The 18,383-nt window shown below is 44.0% G+C and overlaps 1 protein-coding gene across 4 annotated transcripts in view; it reads left to right on the plus strand.

Annotated features, from left to right (window-relative positions):
- BBS9 (Bardet-Biedl syndrome 9) overlaps positions 1-18,383 on the plus strand; it is a 649,391-nt gene that overhangs the window by 506,549 nt on the left and 124,459 nt on the right. For all 4 annotated transcript variants that reach the window (XM_073549956.1, XM_073549955.1, XM_073549957.1 and 1 more), the window contains one exon: positions 4,673-4,855. In XM_073549956.1, coding sequence (XP_073406057.1) covers positions 4,673-4,855 — 183 coding nt within the window. The remainder of the gene's footprint in view (positions 1-4,672; positions 4,856-18,383) is intronic.

The raw sequence follows: 18,383 nt of genomic DNA on the forward strand, positions 1-18,383 counted from the left end.
TATCCATACATGTTATCCGGGGATACGGTACCCTTTCTAACCTTTGTGCAATCACGTGCAATCCATACTGGGCCTGACACCGTCTGAGCCTGCCTCCTGAGACATATATTTTGAATGTGTACGCTATCCATACATGTTATCCGGGGATACTGTACCCTTTCTAACCTTTGTGCAATCACGTGCAATCCATACTGTGCCTGACACCGTCTGAGCCTGCCTCCTGAGACATATATTTTGAATGTGTACGCTATCCATACATGTTATCCGGGGATACGGTACCCTTTCTAACCTTTGTGCAATCACGTGCAATCCATACTGGGCCTGACACCGTCTGAGCCTGCCTCCTGGGACATATATTTTGAATGTGTACGCTATCCATACATGTTATCCGGGGATACGGTACCCTTTCTAACCTTTGTGCAATCACGTGCAATCCATACTGGGCCTAACACCGTCTGAGCCTGCCTCCTGAGACATATATTTTGAATGTGTACGCTATCCATACATGTTATCTGGGGATACGGTACCCTTTCTAACCTTTGTGCAATCACGTGTAATCCATACTGGGCGTGAGAACGGCTGGCAAGCTACAGCACCTGTGGTTTGCACACGTAAGTTTTTCATTTTTTCAGGAATGACGGTTAGGCCTAATTCCGGAACTGCAGTTGACCTGCACTTACTGGGAAATCATTGTTCGCGGGTAATAATTGTAATCACTCAGTAATCCCCATCACTAACGTTGTTCAGCGGGTTATCTGCACCTGTAAGCGACAAACGCTGGCCTTTTCAGTGTAGCGCACATGCAGCCACGGACATGTAAGGGCATGACACACCAGTTATTGGCCAATCTCATGTTCCAGAGCCTCACGTGTCCCTCTAGTAAGCCGGACTCGGACCGCGAGGCATGACGGAGTTTCGTTCGTTAACGGAATTAAGCTTGCAATGTGTGCATCTGTTCTGTAGCTGGCATGGTTGAGGTTTCCCAGGTGGAGTCGAATTTAACCGTAGGCTCCACTCCTGGTGGTGCCTTTCTGGACATTCCTTTAAGGTTCAGCTTTGCAACCATACTGCCCACGTAAAACAAACACTTTGCCTTCATGAACGCTGTTTGGAGGGTCATGACTCGTGGGAATAACGCCGCCCAATCAGTTAACCTGCTAGAGAGATCCTTCGTTGCTCCCAAGCATGACATCACACTCCCTAGGAGGAAGGTAATGCCACTGTGGCGACCGTACTCCTGGGGGCGACACAAGTGCACTGATGCCCAGCGACTGCTCGATGAATCTGCTGGTACATTGACCCAGACCACTACATTCCCCTCTCACGCTACACGGCCTGAATCTGACCCTGATGAAACTCAGGTTACCCTTCCCATATACAGTTCCATCTTACACGGTGACAAAGAGGAAGCTGCAGATGAAAGTGCAGGTTCGGCCCACCCGCCATCAGACACACCACCGTACTATCAGGGGCCCTGTGCCAGTGCCGTCGCCAACGAGTGGGCCCCCCTGCTTGCTCAGGATCACAGCACTTGCAAGGTTGAAATACTGTGCAGTGAGATGGAAGATGGGGACGACGAGGAGTCCAGACTAGTCCAGGGATTCCCTAGCGAGGAGACTTATTTGATTGTTTTCAATGTTGGGACAGCAATTTTTGGGGAGCACTATAATCTGGAGAATGATAGATGGGACCCACCATACACTGGAACATTCCAAAGGTGGACATCAGACACTGGAGCAGCATTTACAGGGCCCATTATACACTAGAGCATTAGAAATGGGGCCCATTATGTTTGGAGCATTATTTGGGCCCATAAGACAGTGGAGCTTCATCCATGGGGACCAACATATACTGTAGCATTATGTGGAGCTCATCATATACTGTTTCAAACATTATATGGGACCAATGATTCTGTATGGAGAAATAGATGGGCCTCGTCATGAGATGTAAAAAGTGAAGTATTTTTCATTGTACTATACCGCTATTTCTCTGCCGTATCGGAGCATGATCATTGATGAGTTGTGGTATGTGTTAAAGGGGCGCTCTTTCGCCCAGGGCACATGAAAACCTGCAGCCAGCCCTCCCCCCCCACAACTTTAGCCAAATAACCCCCATTTTTCTGTGCGTAACTTGTATTATGAAGTTAATTAAGGTTGACAAGCTTAAGTAAGAAGAATTGATGCTTTTGGCATTCAAATGGGCACTGTAGGTGTGTTTCCTGTCCTCCTCTCACTGCCGACTTTTATTCCCCATTGACTTACATTGGGTTTCGTGTTTCGGGACGACCCCGACTTTTCCCTATAATCGGACGATCTTGCTCGACCCGACTTTTGGAAAAGTCGGGTTTCACGAAACGAAACGCGACCCTAAAAAAACAAAAGTCGCTCAACTCTAGTGAAAACAAATTCCGAAATTTATAAGAAAAAGAAAATTTGCTTATGTCACCATTTTCCGAGACCCGTAGCGTCTCCATATTTCGGGATCTGCGGCTGTGTGAAGGCTTAGCTTTTGTGCTCCAAGCTGACATTTTTATTGATACTTTTTTGGGGTAGATATGATGCTTTGATTGACTCTTATTGCATTTTATTGCAATGTTGCTGCGGCCAAAACATTTTAATTCTGGCATTTTAATTTTTTTCTCGTTATGTCATTCACCAATCAGATTCATTTACTTTATATTTTGATAGATTGGGCATTTATGAACTCAGCCGTACTAAATATTTTTTTTTTTTCTTACATTTTTTATTAACTTCAATAATCTCCTTAGGAGTCTTCAAGCTGCAATTTTCTGATGTTTAATATTCTGATGTTAAATGCCGCCGTCAGAGATTTACAGTGGCATTTAACTTGTTAACAGCCGTGGGTGGATCGCGGATCCACCCACAGCTGTAAGAGCCACATGACCGCTGTCATGTGCAGGGGAAGAAGTGGGCTCAGCACCAGAGGCCGCATCAAATTCAGTGAAATGACTGATTATGTACTTATAGGTCATTGGTCGTGGAGGGGTTAAAGTGAACACATTATTGTGACGTGCTAGTAAAACTGCAGCGGCTGCAGCTCACATCACAGCCACCGGTTGTCCACATATACCATAATCTTCTCCCAACAGGGCATTCCTGTTAGCACAGAGCTTTTAATTCTTATTCAGTCCAGACCTTGCTTTTAGAATTTTATTTTGACCTCATGGAGGACCCCACATTTGAAGTTTTAGTTGAAGTTGCAGGGGGTGGACACTGCACTACCGGCTCTCCTGCCTCTCTCTGGCTTTTTCCAGCCTGCCCACCACGAGCCTCCAATCTCTGAAGAAGACTTTTCTTTCAGTGACCTGCCTCCAGAAAGCAGTAAGCTTCCAATGATGTTGCGAAATCCAGACTATTGATCTGCTCAAAATCTAGAGCAGAGGAGGCTGACCTGTCAGTGAGAGACTGGAGGCTGGTAGCTGGCGAGGAAAAGGGAGGAGAGACTGGAGAGCTGGAGCTGCAGTGCCCACCCCTGCACTTCCTACTAAAACTTAATGGCTGGACTACTCTAGGAAGTTAAAATGGAATTCTTCAGGCAAGGCTCTTTACTCCCATGCATTAGTGAGGGTCTTACTATCCTGAGGACAGGTTCACTGAGGAAAGGTAAGAAAGAACAGATCTGTATTGGTAGCCATTTATAAAAATTGCTGCTGGAAAAAACTGTGTCTTTTGCTATGTGATATTAGGTTTATTGTTTGTATGGATTAGTAAATGAATACAATAGTCTCATTGGATATTAAACATGTAGTTAGCACAGTTTCTACCTGGAAAGAAATGGTATCATGGTGATAATGCTACAACGCCGAAACAATTTGATGAGCTTTATCGGGATCACAAAGCTTTTATATTACACAGCTAGGGATACCGCAGAACTGCGATGTAAAGCTTGTTTATCGGCTACTGTAGGGCACTTTTTGTAGCACTTTATTCTCCCTCAAGAAGCCTCAAGAAGCAATATATTGGAGCAAACTTCAGTTTATATGGCATCCGTTAAAAAAAAAAAAAGAAAATTACTGTCTACTTCTAACTGTGGAGTAACATGGCGACACAACATGGGGTCAAAGAATTCTATGGATTCCATGATACTGATCTGTGCAGCCAAAGTTCATGCCCACCTGCCAAGGCTAGGGTCACATGACATTTTTTTAGGAGAACTTTTAAGCAGATATGCTCCAAAATCAGTATCAAAAACTGCTTCTATTATTTTTTGAATACTCTTTCTTTGGTTTTCAATGGAAAATTCACTTTGCTGTTCATGCGACCAGTGTTCGAGCTGTTTTCCAAAGAGATTATGAAAATATCACCTTAGGAAAAAAAAAGGGATGCAGATTCCTTATCCAGTCTGCTCCAAACTTGACACTATAAAGCTGAAAACCTTCAAAAAGCTTGCCGAAAAAATGTATGAAAGACCTTTTTAGAACCACTTCAATACCTTGTCAAGGCAGTTTTAAAAACGCTTCTGGAAGAAAAAAGAAGCCTCTAAAAACAAAAAAAGCCATTCCTGAATGAAGTAGATTCCTCTTGAAAATAATGTTAACTTTTTCCTCCTCTCTATAAAGAGCCTGTACTCAATGGTCCTGTTGTGTTTTCTAGGTTGCACGTGTGATCAGTTGTATAGATGAGATCATCTGAACTATCCCTTTTTCCTGTAGGTTATAGGTATAGCAGATGCCACCGAAGAACTGCAGAACGGCCTGTTTCGGGCATTTATAAAGCTGAAGACTGCAACACAACTGATAATTCTACTGATTGGACTGTGGCAGAAACTTAGTAATGAGCAAATCAACATTTTGGAATCCACCTTTTTACCTTTGCAGCAGGATGGTCAAGAATTGGTAAGATGGTTATGCCCTTGTAGTATTTAATTCCTTATTTTTATTTTTCTTAAACCACACTTTAGCCATTATTTCATATTACTGGTATTTTTTTGTTTTTACATATTTTCAGATCATGATTTTTGTACTTGAAAGTAGTAAAATAGATGTATCCATCCATCTGCAGAATGGATTAAGTGCTGCAAAATAGGAATAGGTGGAATATAAAAAATAAACTGTATTCCTTTTGTATAAAATCGTAAGCACATGGAGGTTTAGTATGGGCTCGTGAATACACATTGATATGGTCAGATGACTTCTATTACCCATGCTCTTGCTGTAGCTCAGCAAAGGCCCATTAACGATGATGAACAATGTACCACATATGCATAAATCTGTAATACAGCATTATGTATACTTGTACGCTTTTACAAATACTATTTCAGAGAGTTATTGATCACACACTCATGAAAATGTTTCACTTAGTCATGACCTGTTTTTTAGGCCTACGTACGTCTTTCATGCCCTCAACATGTGCATTTCAGTGCCAAACCTCTGTGTGACTAAGCAGCTATGTGTCACCCACAAGAAAACTTACAGGAGCGCTGCTTCATTGCGAGTGTCCGTGGCACCCAGTAGATTTTCCAAGTTTCCCTGCGGTTCTCATTTTTTAGAGTACACCTGTAGAGTTGACAAGAGTGCATGAAGGAAGAATAATGATCACTGAAAAATCAGACAGAAAAGTCTTTGCCTATGGTTTTTATCCAGTATCTATTAGTAAATGATTTTGCATAGTATCTCAAACAGGATCCTAGACAGCTCTAGGTGCATTGGAAAGTTTCCAAAAAATTCCACATTCCAGGAAAATATCTTGTCTGTGACAGACACATAAGTTAGGCGATCCAGACGGCTCAGTGGGAGGGTAGCTCAAGTTCACTCTTCTCATAGAAACAACCTGCAGATGGAAGACCTGACTATCCAATCTCATTGGAAATCACCCTTACAAGTAACATTTGTTGAAACTAAATCATCGAGACACAAAATAAATTTACTGCCAAGGAAAGTAATGAAGTGACAGTAATCAGAAAAGCAGTTGGATTCAGTTGTGGTTGTAATCCTAAACACATTAGAGGAGCTAATTTCATAAACCTCCCAGCTTGGGTTCTCACAGACGCAGTGCTTTATGTGCAAGTGTTGGAAAGGTCGCACAGCGGACAGACAATGTAATCAATACCTGCTAGTTCATACATCAACCTTCGTTCTCCGCCAAACAATATTTAGCATCCCAACTGTTAAATATGAGTTTGATTACCCTCAGACAAGTCCCTCAGGATGTCTCTAACACTTTACATAGTAGGGCACTCCAGCTAATGTTTTTGTGGACTGTTTTCTCGTGTTGCCTTCATGTTGGCATTTTTATATACACTTCACATTAGGTCCAGATGAACTCAAAAAATGATTTTCCAGTAAAGTAAAATCCACAATGGGATGATATATTTCTATGTCTCTTTTATAGCTTTAGTATTGCGAGAGGCATAACTTGGAAGACTTGGTTCTGTTGGATAAGCTGTTCCTGGATCCCCACACCTAGTAGACCCAACGTTCATATAGTTTGCTGCTCTGTCATTTGAAATCAGCATTGAAGGGGAGATATTATTGGAAGATAGCCTGTGTGAATTAGGTTTTTGTGTTATATGTATTTAAAAAAAAAGTGTGTTGTTTTTTTTGTCATGTTCCCATCTTTATTTGAAAAAAGTAGTTATCTTGCAATTTTCACACCGGACGCTTGTACTAATTTTGGACTCCTATTTCCTGTCATTTCGGGAAGTGAATTCAGTAGGTTCTTAATTATCAGAGGTAGGACTAGAATGACAGGTAGCACCTCTGAAGACACAGGATCCACTAACACAATAGTCAATGTCACAGCTGACCCTGCTTGCCTGCCCGTCACAATGACCTTTGCACAGGATCATTAGCTGCTTCAGTAGAAAAGATTGAATCTGATTCTGTTCATTGTGGTTATGTACATGTGTTGTTCCTGAAACAATAGAACATTAGAGTCTAAAAGAACCTTAGTGGTCGAAATCAAAATTGTAAGATTTTTAATACACATTGTGATATTTAAAAAAAAAACATTGCCAAGAATATACGTAAGACAAAAGCAACAGATCATTCTCTGGTGATAGCTTCCCTTTAATCTGCAGTTAGATTGCTGATACAAACTGTCCTGTCCTCATAGACTATAAGTACAAAAAGAATTCCAAGACAATAGTGCTTATCCTGATTAAATATATTACTTGTAATAAACCAATTTATGCACATCTATGGACAAATAAAGGATAATTCGGAAAACTAAACAAATCAAACTACGAAAAACCGAACTGATATCCAAAATTTTATTGTTAAAACATATACAAAAATTGTATATATATGCACATGTATGTATATAAAAGAAGGGGTGGGATCACAATACCCGAATGGAGGAATACCGGAAAACAATATGGCATCAATAATTATAATTACAGTAGAGTGTCCTCAAATTAAATGCAAATATGAAGATCATTGAGTATGGAATAGCACATATCATGATAAAAATGTACTGTAGTTTAACCAAAATGTATACAACATAGCATGATTAAATTGAAAGGTATAATGACCAATAATGTATATGAACATATATTTAATTGCAGACTAGTGCCAACATAAAAAAAGTATATAAATATATAGGTACATAATTACATGATGCGCGTTTATATACTGTGAATAAATGCCACTCTATATGCACCAATGTGCTGTAGGTTAAATAGCCATGCCATACTGCACACACCTGAGAAAAACACAAGTTAAATAGAGAACAATAAAGTATACAATGCCACAATGCACTTTAATATATTTAAAACTAGTGCCACTTTCTATGCACCAATGTGCCGCAGGTAAAGTAGCCGTGCCATAATGCATACAAATATAAGAAACACATGTTCAGAAAATAGCTATAAATACCTAATGTCTGTTAATGCCAGGTTCCCAGTACACGTCCGACCCCGATGCGCATTTCGGCGTCTGCCTTCATCAGGGCCATCCTGATGAAGGCAGACGCCGAAACGCGCGTCGGGGTCGGACGTGTACTGGGAACCTGGCATTAACAGACATTAGGTATTTATAGCTATTTTCTGAACATGTGTTTCTTATATTTGTATGCATTATGGCACGGCTACTTTACCTGCGGCACATTGGTGCATAGAAAGTGGCACTAGTTTTAAATATATTAAAGTGCATTGTGGCATTGTATACTTTATTGTTCTCTATTTAACTTGTGTTTTTCTCAGGTGTGTGCAGTATGGCATGGCTATTTAACCTACAGCACATTGGTGCATATAGAGTGGCATTTATTCACAGTATATAAACGCGCATCATGTAATTATGTACCTATATATTTATATACTTTTTTTATGTTGGCACTAGTCTGCAATTAAATATATGTTCATATACATTATTGGTCATTATACCTTTCAATTTAATCATGCTATGTTGTATACATTTTGGTTAAACTACAGTACATTTTTATCATGATATGTGCTATTCCATACTCAATGATCTTCATATTTGCATTTCATTTGAGGACACTCTACTGTAATTATAATTATTGATGCCATATTGTTTTCCGGTATTCCTCCATTCGGGTATTGTGATCCCACCCCTTCTTTTATATACATACATGTGCATATATATACAATTTTTGTATATGTTTTAACAATAAAATTTTGGATATCAGTTCGGTTTTTCGTAGTTTGATTTGATTTCCTCATAGACTATGCATATTGTCGCCACCACATCCTCTGATTGACGGCATTTTTAAACAACAGATGATGGAGAATGAGCATGTCCATATGCTGTTCATATGCCGTTTGGGCTGTTAGTGTGTTTGTGTGCATTTTAGATGGGGAAAAATAAGATTATAATATTTGTTAGTAGGCTAAAAGAAAACCCAACACCTATTCACAACAAGACCTGGAGTTATGAATGACATTTTCCTTTGTCTGGTATATTAGTGAAGAAAGAATTGACATTTCACAGGATGAGAATAGAGCCAAATGTGAGACCGCAGACACAAGTGGAAGAACAATGTAACAATGCTATTGAGATTATTGTGAAACGAAAGTCATCTTGACATCAAAAGATTAGGGTGTCAAAAGTTCATGCATTAGCTGTGCGTCATTTGTATGGTATTCCAAGAATTGTGATTTTCTGATTTACATGTATTGTATATTTAATTATATGAAATGGAAAAAGTTCGTTCAGCTCACCCTTTAGTTGGTTCCCAGTATACTCGGGAATTTGAAGCATGGAATCACGTCTTTGCCGGACGGTTGGAATAGACGTATGTAGGAGAGGGAAGATCCAGCTTCCATAATTAAAATCAAGTTGCTTTATTTATATCCTTTTAAAAACATGGCAGAGCTGCTGAGACATACTCTGCCGGATATAGCGGAGGAAGCGTGCCTGGTGATAGCTGAACGCGTTTCGAACACGCTATGTGCTCTTAAACAATATGCTCCTGGTAACAATTTATAAGCCTGATTGCCGGCCTGTTTAGTCTGGCCAATAATCGTCAAAGTCAAAATAGGAATTTAGGTACTTATAGTGAATTATGAATACCCACGAAAGTTTGGTATTAAAGGAATAGTGTCATGTCGGACGCTGTTCACACCACAGCATCCGGCAGGCAGAGGTAGTTCCACCTCCAGCCACTATAGCCTCAGTGGCGCCGGTTTGATCTTCAGGCTCTCGGGGGTTAATCCTGCTGGAGACCAGGTTGGAAGGTTAGTCACGCCCACGGTCTTTAAATAGTCATACTGGCATATGGGCGTCGCCGATTATAGCTTGTGTTTCATACCAAGTGGTTCCGGTCTGGAGTGGAGGTGTTCAAGAGAGAGAGATTCATATCTGGTGTCGTATGATCCGTCGTTATCCTTTCTCCTTCCCATATTTGTGTTTAGTTGTGCCCTGTTCACATTACTGTTTATTCCTGTGTGTGTGCGGCGCAGTGCAGTTTAAGTTCTCCCTGTCTGTCATTATTTGTGTGGGAGCTTTGGTGGTGTGACTCCTCACTGGGTGGAGGGTGGAGGGTTAAGTGCAGGGCTGAGCAGGAGATAAGGAAAGGTCGGAGGCTCAGGCATTTGCACCTTCAGCAAAAACCCTGGGTTGAGGGTCAGACAGGGTTTCCCCTAGTAAAAGGGACACCACAGGGGCCCCGGGTATTTCAGCCTTAGTTGAACTCAGGCTGGTTTCACATTAGCGCATTTTCAGCGTGCGCACGGCCGGGGGTAGCTCCGCCCCCGAGCCGGCTCTCTGCCCGGCGTGCCCGCCCCTTCCTTGTAGCGCCGCCTCCTAGCGGACAGCTGCGCCTGCGATCGGCGCACCCTATCTTTAGCATAGGGTGCGCCGATCGTGCGCAGGCCGTGCGCTAGTTGCGCTTTGACCTGCGCTGCGCACTTTTGACGGTGCGCCGTGCGCGCCAAAATCAAACTTTTCGGATTTTGGCGCGCACGGCGCACCGTCAAAAGTGCGCAGCGCAGGTCAAAGCGCAACTAGCGCACGGCCTGCGCACGATCGGCGCACCCTATGCTAAAGATAGGGTGCGCCGATCGCAGGCGCCGCTGTCCGCTAGGAGGCGGCGCTACAAGGAAGGGGCGGGCACGCCGGGCAGAGAGCCGGCTCGGGGGCGGAGCTACCCCCGGCCGTGCGCGCGCTGAAAATGCGCTAATGTGAAACCAGCCTAAGCCCCCGTGACATTATAATCGGCCCACATTTTTTCAGGAGTCCATGGATCCATTAGATTCCATAACCCGCCAGTTGGCGGCGCTGTCCATACAGGTCTCCGAGTTGAAAGGGGCAGTTCAGCAGCAGGGCCTGGTAGTAGCAAAGGTGCAAACGGCATCTGCAGGTATCGGTGCAGAGCCGAAGTTTCCGCTGCCAGAACGATTTTCAGGCGATCGCAGCAAATTTGTCGTATTTCGGGAGGCCTGCAAATTATACTTCCGCATGCGGCCAATATCCTCAGGTAATGAGGCCCAGCGAGTAGGGCTGGTGTTGTCATTACTGAGTGGTGACCCCCAAGCATGGGCATTTTCCTTACCAGCTGACTCTGCTACATTTCATTCGGTCGATAATGTTTTTTCTGCCCTCGGGCTCATTTACGATGACCCTGACCGACTGGCTCTAGCGGAATCTAAAATCCGCGCCCTCCGCCAGGGGGAGCGCTTGGCAGAAGACTATTGTTCGGAATTTCGCCGCTGGGCTGTAGACACACAGTGGAATGACCCAGCACTGCGGAGCCAGTTTATTCATGGGGTATCAGGGAGGGTGAAACAAGCCCTCCTGATGTATGAGACTCCGGCATCATTGGAGTCTGCCATGAGTTTGGTGATATGTATTGATCGCCGTTTTCGTCAGGGGGCACAGGAGACGCTACCTCTGGGGGAAAACAGAGGTGCAGGTGTGGTTGAAGTAGATGAGTCCCCTGAACCTATGCAGATTGCTGGCGTGGCACAGGTTCAGCCTCGCGCTCCGGGATTCCGGAAGCCCGGAGTATGTTTCTACTGTGGTAAAGGAGGTCATTATGTTAACGTTTGCCCGGTACTACCTAAGAGGGTCACACCGGCGGAAAACTGTTAAGCTCAGAGGGTATGGAGGAGACCCAACTGAGCATATGCATATCCTCCATGATGGTATCTCAATGTATGCTCCCTGCCAAGGTTATTATCGCCGGCAGAGAGCTACCTATATCAGTGTTTGTGGATAGCGGTTCCGCCACCAATCTCATAGATGAGGAGTTTGCACACACCGCTGGGTTTAAGATCGAAAAACTTCCTCACCCCATACAGGTGGTGACCATTAATGCTGTTCCCCTCCCTCAAGGGGAGATTACTGAGTTTGTGGCAGAGGTGAAACTCCACATTGGGGTCCTACATTCTGAGTCGGTTACATGTAGGGTCCTCCGTAATCTCCCAGCTCAAATGGTCCTGGGTTTTCCATGGCTGTCCAGGCACAACCCGGTAATTGATTGGAAAACTCAGGACATAGTACAATGGAGTGGTTTCTGCCAAGACAATTGCTTGGCCACATGTGTGTCCGCCGTGACGCCCAGCCTGCCGGAGGCTTTGCAGGATTTCGCGGATGTTTTCTCTGAGAAGGGTTGCTCAGAACTGCCTCCACATAGAGCCTATGACTGTGCTATTAGGTTAAAACCCGGGGCCAAATTACCTAAGGCCAGGATGTTTAATATTTCTGGTCCTGAGAGACAAGCTCTGAAAGACTACATCGCGGAGAGTCTGAGCAAAGGTCACATCCGGCCTTCGTCCTCGCCTGTAGCCGCGGGGTTTTTCTTCATTAAGAAGAAAGATGGGGGGTTACGCCCGTGTCTGGATTTCCGAGAGTTAAACCAGATTACTATCCGTGATCCCTACCCAATGCCGTTGATCCCGGATTTGTTCAACCAGGTAGCGGGGGCGAAATGGTTTTCCAAGCTGGACCTCAGGGGGGCGTATAACCTCATAAGGGTCCGTCAGGGGGATGAGTGGAAGACGGCGTTTAACACTCCTGAGGGTCATTTTGAGAGTCTGGTTATGCCGTTTGGGTTGACCACCGCGCCTGCCGTTTTCCAACATTTTATTAATGATGTATTTGCTCATGTCCTGGGGAGATTTGTGATTGTATACCTGGATGATATCCTCATTTATTCTAGCGATCGGGACACTCATTTGGAGCATGTTAGGCAGGTGTTACAGTTGCTCCGGGAGAACCAGCTCTATGCTAAGCTGGAAAAATGTTTTTTTTTTGTCCAGGAGTTGCCCTTTTTGGGATATATTGTGTCCGCAGCCGGTTTTAAAATGGACACCGCTAAGGTGCAAGCGGTGTTGCAATGGGAGAGGCCGGAGAGTCTGAAAGCACTCCAGCGGTTCCTTGGGTTTGCGAATTATTATAGAAAATTTATAAAACACTTTTCGACTGTCGCCAAACCGCTCACGGACATGACAAAGAAGGGTGCCGATCTGGCGAACTGGCCTGAGGTGGCTATACGTGCATTTGAGCGTCTGAAGAATAGTTTTGCTTCAGCCCCCATTCTGGTGCAACCAGACGTGTCTAAACCTTTTGTGGTAGAGGTTGATGCGTCGGAGGTGGGAGTGGGGGCAGTACTGTCTCAAGGCTCGTCCTTGAGCGAGATGCATCCATGCGCCTACTTCTCCAAGAAGCTGTCGCCGGCCGAACGGAATTATGATATCGGCAACAGGGAGTTGTTGGCCATCAAACTGGCTTTTGAGGAATGGCGACACTTCTTGGAGGGGGCGGCTCACCAGGTCACAGTTATCACCGACCATAAGAATCTGCTCTACCTGGAGTCGGCCAAGCGTCTGTCTCCTAGGCAGGCTCGCTGGGCATTGTTTTTTACTCGTTTCAATTTTCTTGTGACGTACCGTCCCGGGGCTAAAAACACCAAGGCGGATGCTTTGTCTAGGTGTTTTCCGGGGGGAGAACCTCGGGAAGAGCCGGTACCCATCCTCCAGAAAGGGGTAGTGGTCTCGGCTCTCACGACTGAGGTAGAGGCGGAGATTGCCGAGGCCCAAGAGGAGGTACCACCAGGACTTCCCGCCAACAAATCATTTGTACCCCTGCATCTTCGGCCTAAGGTGTTGAAGGAACACCACGATTCGGTACTGGCTGGTCACCCAGGGGTGAAGGGCACCTTAGAGCTGGTATCGCGTCGTTTCTGGTGGCCCAAAATCCGGCAGGACGTGGTCTCGTACGTGGCAGCTTGCATCACGTGCGCTAGGGCTAAGTCACCCCGAACCCGTCCTGCTGGCACGCTACAGCCTCTGGGGGTACCCAATAGGCCATGGACAGAAATCTCCATGGATTTTATCACTGACTTGCCAGCCTCGGCAGGGAACACGGTCATCCTGGTGGTGGTTGACCGTTTTTCAAAGATGGCGCATTTTGTGGCGTTGTCCTCTTTGCCCAATGCTAAGACGTTGGCTCAGGTATTTGTGAAGGAGGTGGTCAGACTCCACGGAGTACCGTCTGACATAGTATCTGATAGGGGTACACAATTTGTGGCGAGGTTTTGGAAAGCTTTTTGCTCTAGGTTGGGGATCAAGTTGTCACATTCATCGGCGTTTCATCCACAGTCTAATGGACAAACTGAGCGCATGAACCAAAATCTAGAACAGTATTTACGATGCTTTGTGTCCGACAACCAGGAGGAGTGGTCTACTTTCCTTCCTCTGGCCGAATTCGCATTAAATAATCACCGCCAAGAGTCATCAGGAGAGTCTCCATTCTTTTGTGTGTACGGTCAACATCCTCAGTTTTGTACCTTACGTCAGGGTGACTCCGGGGGTGTCCCGGAGGAGGATCAGCTAGGAGCCCAATTGTCATCAGTCTGGAGGCGGGTGAAACAGTGTTTGTTGAGCATGAGTGCCAGGTACAAACGGGTGGCTGACAGTAGACGCGTGCCAGGTCCGGACCTGTGTGTGGGTGAATGGGTGTGGTTAGCTACGAAGAACATAAAACTCAAAATCCCATCTTTAAAACTGGGTCCAAGGTTTATTGGGCCTTTTAGGATTTCTGCCATCATTAACCCAGTGGCTTATCGGTTGGAACTTCCTGCGGTGTACAGAATACATAACGTTTTTCACAGGGCTTTATTGAAAAAGGTGGTAGGCTTGGTGGACACGACGCCGATGCCACCTCCAGTCATGGTGGATGGCGAGTTAGAGTTCGAGGTCGCCAAGGTGGTGGACTCTCGAGTAGTACGCCGTACTCTTCAGTATTTGGTGCACTGGCGGGGGTATGGTCCAGAGGAGAGGTCTTGGGTTCCAGCCTCAGACATACATGCGGATCGGCTGGTCAGTTCTTTTCACCGTCGTCATCCGGACAAGCCGGGTCCTATGAGTCTTGAGGGCCCTGGGGTCCCTCGTAGAAGACGGGGTACTGTCATGTCGGACGCTGTTCACACCACAGCATCCGGCAGGCAGAGGTAGTTCCACCTCCAGCCACTATAGCCTCAGTGGCGCCGGTTTGATCTTCAGGCTCTCGGGGGTTAATCCTGCTGGAGACCAGGTTGGAAGGTTAGTCACGCCCACGGTCTTTAAATAGTCATACTGGCATATGGGCGTCGCCGATTATAGCTTGTGTTTCATACCAAGTGGTTCCGGTCTGGAGTGGAGGTGTTCAAGAGAGAGAGATTCATATCTGGTGTCGTATGATCCGTCGTTATCCTTTCTCCTTCCCATATTTGTGTTTAGTTGTGCCCTGTTCACATTACTGTTTATTCCTGTGTGTGTGCGGCGCAGTGCAGTTTAAGTTCTCCCTGTCTGTCATTATTTGTGTGGGAGCTTTGGTGGTGTGACTCCTCACTGGGTGGAGGGTGGAGGGTTAAGTGCAGGGCTGAGCAGGAGATAAGGAAAGGTCGGAGGCTCAGGCATTTGCACCTTCAGCAAAAACCCTGGGTTGAGGGTCAGACAGGGTTTCCCCTAGTAAAAGGGACACCACAGGGGCCCCGGGTATTTCAGCCTTAGTTGAACTAAGCCCCCGTGACAAATAGCCACAGTTTGACAGCACCTGGAAGAGAAACTGGAAAGTATCAACTTGAGTAAGGATTACAGACTCTACTAACAGATGTCGTAGTGTGCTGAGAAATATAATAAACACCCACCACCTTGCCTTTATTACTGTGTGATAGTCTTTGTATTGGTGCCCATTTATTGACCTTAACTCGAAAATATTTTTTATCAAATTTTTGTACCGAGCAGCAAGACTTTTGCATTTAAGTTCTCTCCCTGAGTACTTTTTACCCTTTATAAGACACTGCAGCTAATTTTTGGGGGGAATCCTTGGTGATCCAAACTTGAATCCTCTGACATGTAACTAACACCAAAATTAGCAGAATTTCTCCAAGCATGTCTATCCTTGAATGCACTCAGCTAGTTGTTTTTGGAATTATAATTAAAAAGAAATAAGAAGCCACATTGGAAGTGTTGTATCTTAACGTTTATTAAGTTTCTACTTCCTAAATTTGCTCGCCAGCTTGTGACAATACCTCTTTCTTTTTTTTTTTTATTGTAGATTGTAATTACAAGTGATTAATGGAGACTTGAATGACTTATGACTTTCTTTGTGTTTGTATTATAAATATTTGGCCAAGCGTAATGCAAAAACATCTCCAGGATGTCACATTAAAAGAAAGTACCAAGAATTGCTACATAAAACTGTTATGAATGATGGAAATGAGGTTATGAGTCCCTCAGCCTAGATTTTCTAGTTAGATGTCCAACTGGTTGTCGCCACGTTTTGCACAATAGAGACTCCATCAAAACTTATTATAAATTATTATGTATAATACAAGATGAAACCACTATGATGCCAAAAATCACATATTACTAGATGTATGTGTTTCAGTAGAGACTCATTTACACAGGCTGAAAATTGTCGAAGGAGCATTCATAGGAAGGCTTGTTAGTGATCATCAGCCCGTACAACATGCTGCCTTTAATCTGGTGAATGTGCAAACACTTGTTTGCCTGCTGATTGGATAGTTTGCTTGTTGATTGGAGAGTTTGCTTGTTTGCTTGCTGATTGGATAGTTTGCGTGCTGATTGGATAGTTTGCGTGCTGATTGGATAGTTTGCTTGTTTGCTTGCTGGTTGGATAGTTTGCTTGTTTGCTTGCTGATTGGATAGTTTGCTTGTTTGCTTGCTGATTGGATAGTTTGCTTGTTTGCTTGCTGATTGGATAGATTGCTTGTTTGCTTGCTGATTGGATTGATTGCTTGTTTGCTTGCTGATTGGATAGTTTTCTTGTTTGCTTGCTGATTGGATAGTTTATGCTGGCATTAAAAGTGTCAGCGGTGCATCACTGCCCCATATGGACTGGAGATGTTCTGCCAGCAATATGCATGCAATATGGTTACAAAATTATAAAATTTATGATCATTCTGTCCCCATAAACTTTGTATTGTCTAAGGCCTGTTTCACATTTCCGTTTGTTGCCATCAGTCAAAATCCGCCATTTTGCAAAAAAAACGGATCCGCCATTTTTTTTGGCGGATCCGTTTTTTTTCCCATTGACTTGCATTAGGGCGGATTTTGACCGATGGTCATCCGTTAGATCCGTTTTTTGAGGGATCCGCCATAATTTTGGCGTTCGCTAACTTGAGTTGACGGACAATGAAACGTTTTTTGGCTGCGTCAAAATAGCGGATAGCAACGGATCCGCCGCTATCCGCCATTCGTTATACTGGTCGCCTATGGGTGGCGGATCCGTTGCCAACCGTTTTTTCACGGAATCCGGCAACGGATCCACTTTGTGACTCTGAGCATGCCCGGAAGAACTTTCTTGCCAGAAATTTAACCCCAAGCTCGGAAAATCTCTCTCCTTTTCCAGAGTCATTTCCCCTTATATTTCATCACCTTGCCTCCAAAAACAGATCCATCAAAAAAAGGATCATGTGACATCCGTTTGTGGCAAAACGGAAACGGATCCGTTTTTCAGACTCTGGCGGATTTGGACTGATGTCAAAAAACTGAAGTGTGAAACAGGCCTAAGGTGAATGGTCTAATAATTTCTTCTCGACACTGGATGTAATGTTACATCCTGTGTGTGGTCCCCGTGTATGGAGTGACACGGGAATATACCCTGCAATTGTGGGCTGTGTTATTCTACTTTCAGCTGCAGAGATAAGAGCTAACTTCTAATCCCCGCTGTTAACCCCTTAAATGGCAAAGTAAGTGTCTGACAGCAGCATTTACTGAGCACGCTCTGAGTGGGATGTCATTTCATGTGCCTATCGGACCCCCGGCACCATATTGCAGAGAGCCAATAGGTGGCCAGGAGAGTTGGGTACCTTCTATGTCAGTTTTCCTGCGAAAACTAGTCACAAACTAGGCTTCATAAGAGATTGAGATTTTAGCTATATAATAAATAACTTTTGTATTATAGTATATAGAAAAATTGATCAGATATTTGCAGGTCTAAGTCCTCCAAGACTAAAAAAAAAGTAAAAAAAAAAAAAAAAAAGTTTAAAAAAAATAAATAAAAATTTGAATTGTTCCCCTTTTCCCAATTAAAAAATAAAGAAATAAGAAATATATATTTTGAATGTCTTTTTCCATAAAACGTAACTGTAGAAGAAATCAGCGCACATAGGGTCTTATTTAATACATGTGGTTGTGTTCCTGAGGAAGTAGTCATCTGAACTTCGAAGCGTGTTGAAATAAAAACCACTTTCTTTCATTTGGATATCTCTGGTCCTGCATTTTAATCGGCAGCGCGGATTACATTCACAAACCTTCTACCTCTTCACATGCTTTATAAACGTCAGATCTATCAAAATATAAAATTAATTTATGTTATGGTAAAAGATGAGAGATAAATTGAAACTTAACCAAAAAATGCAGTAAAAACTAGAGGCACTCTCTATATAACAGCATGGGCAACAGGTGAAGGTGAGTTAGCGTGTTGGACACTCAACTGATCAAGTTGTGTGCCACAC

The sequence above is a fragment of the Dendrobates tinctorius genome, unplaced genomic scaffold (genome assembly GCF_039654945.1).
Source record: "Dendrobates tinctorius isolate UK_male_01 unplaced genomic scaffold, ASM3965494v1 ptg000162l, whole genome shotgun sequence".
Classification (NCBI taxonomy): domain Eukaryota; kingdom Metazoa; phylum Chordata; class Amphibia; order Anura; family Dendrobatidae; genus Dendrobates; species Dendrobates tinctorius.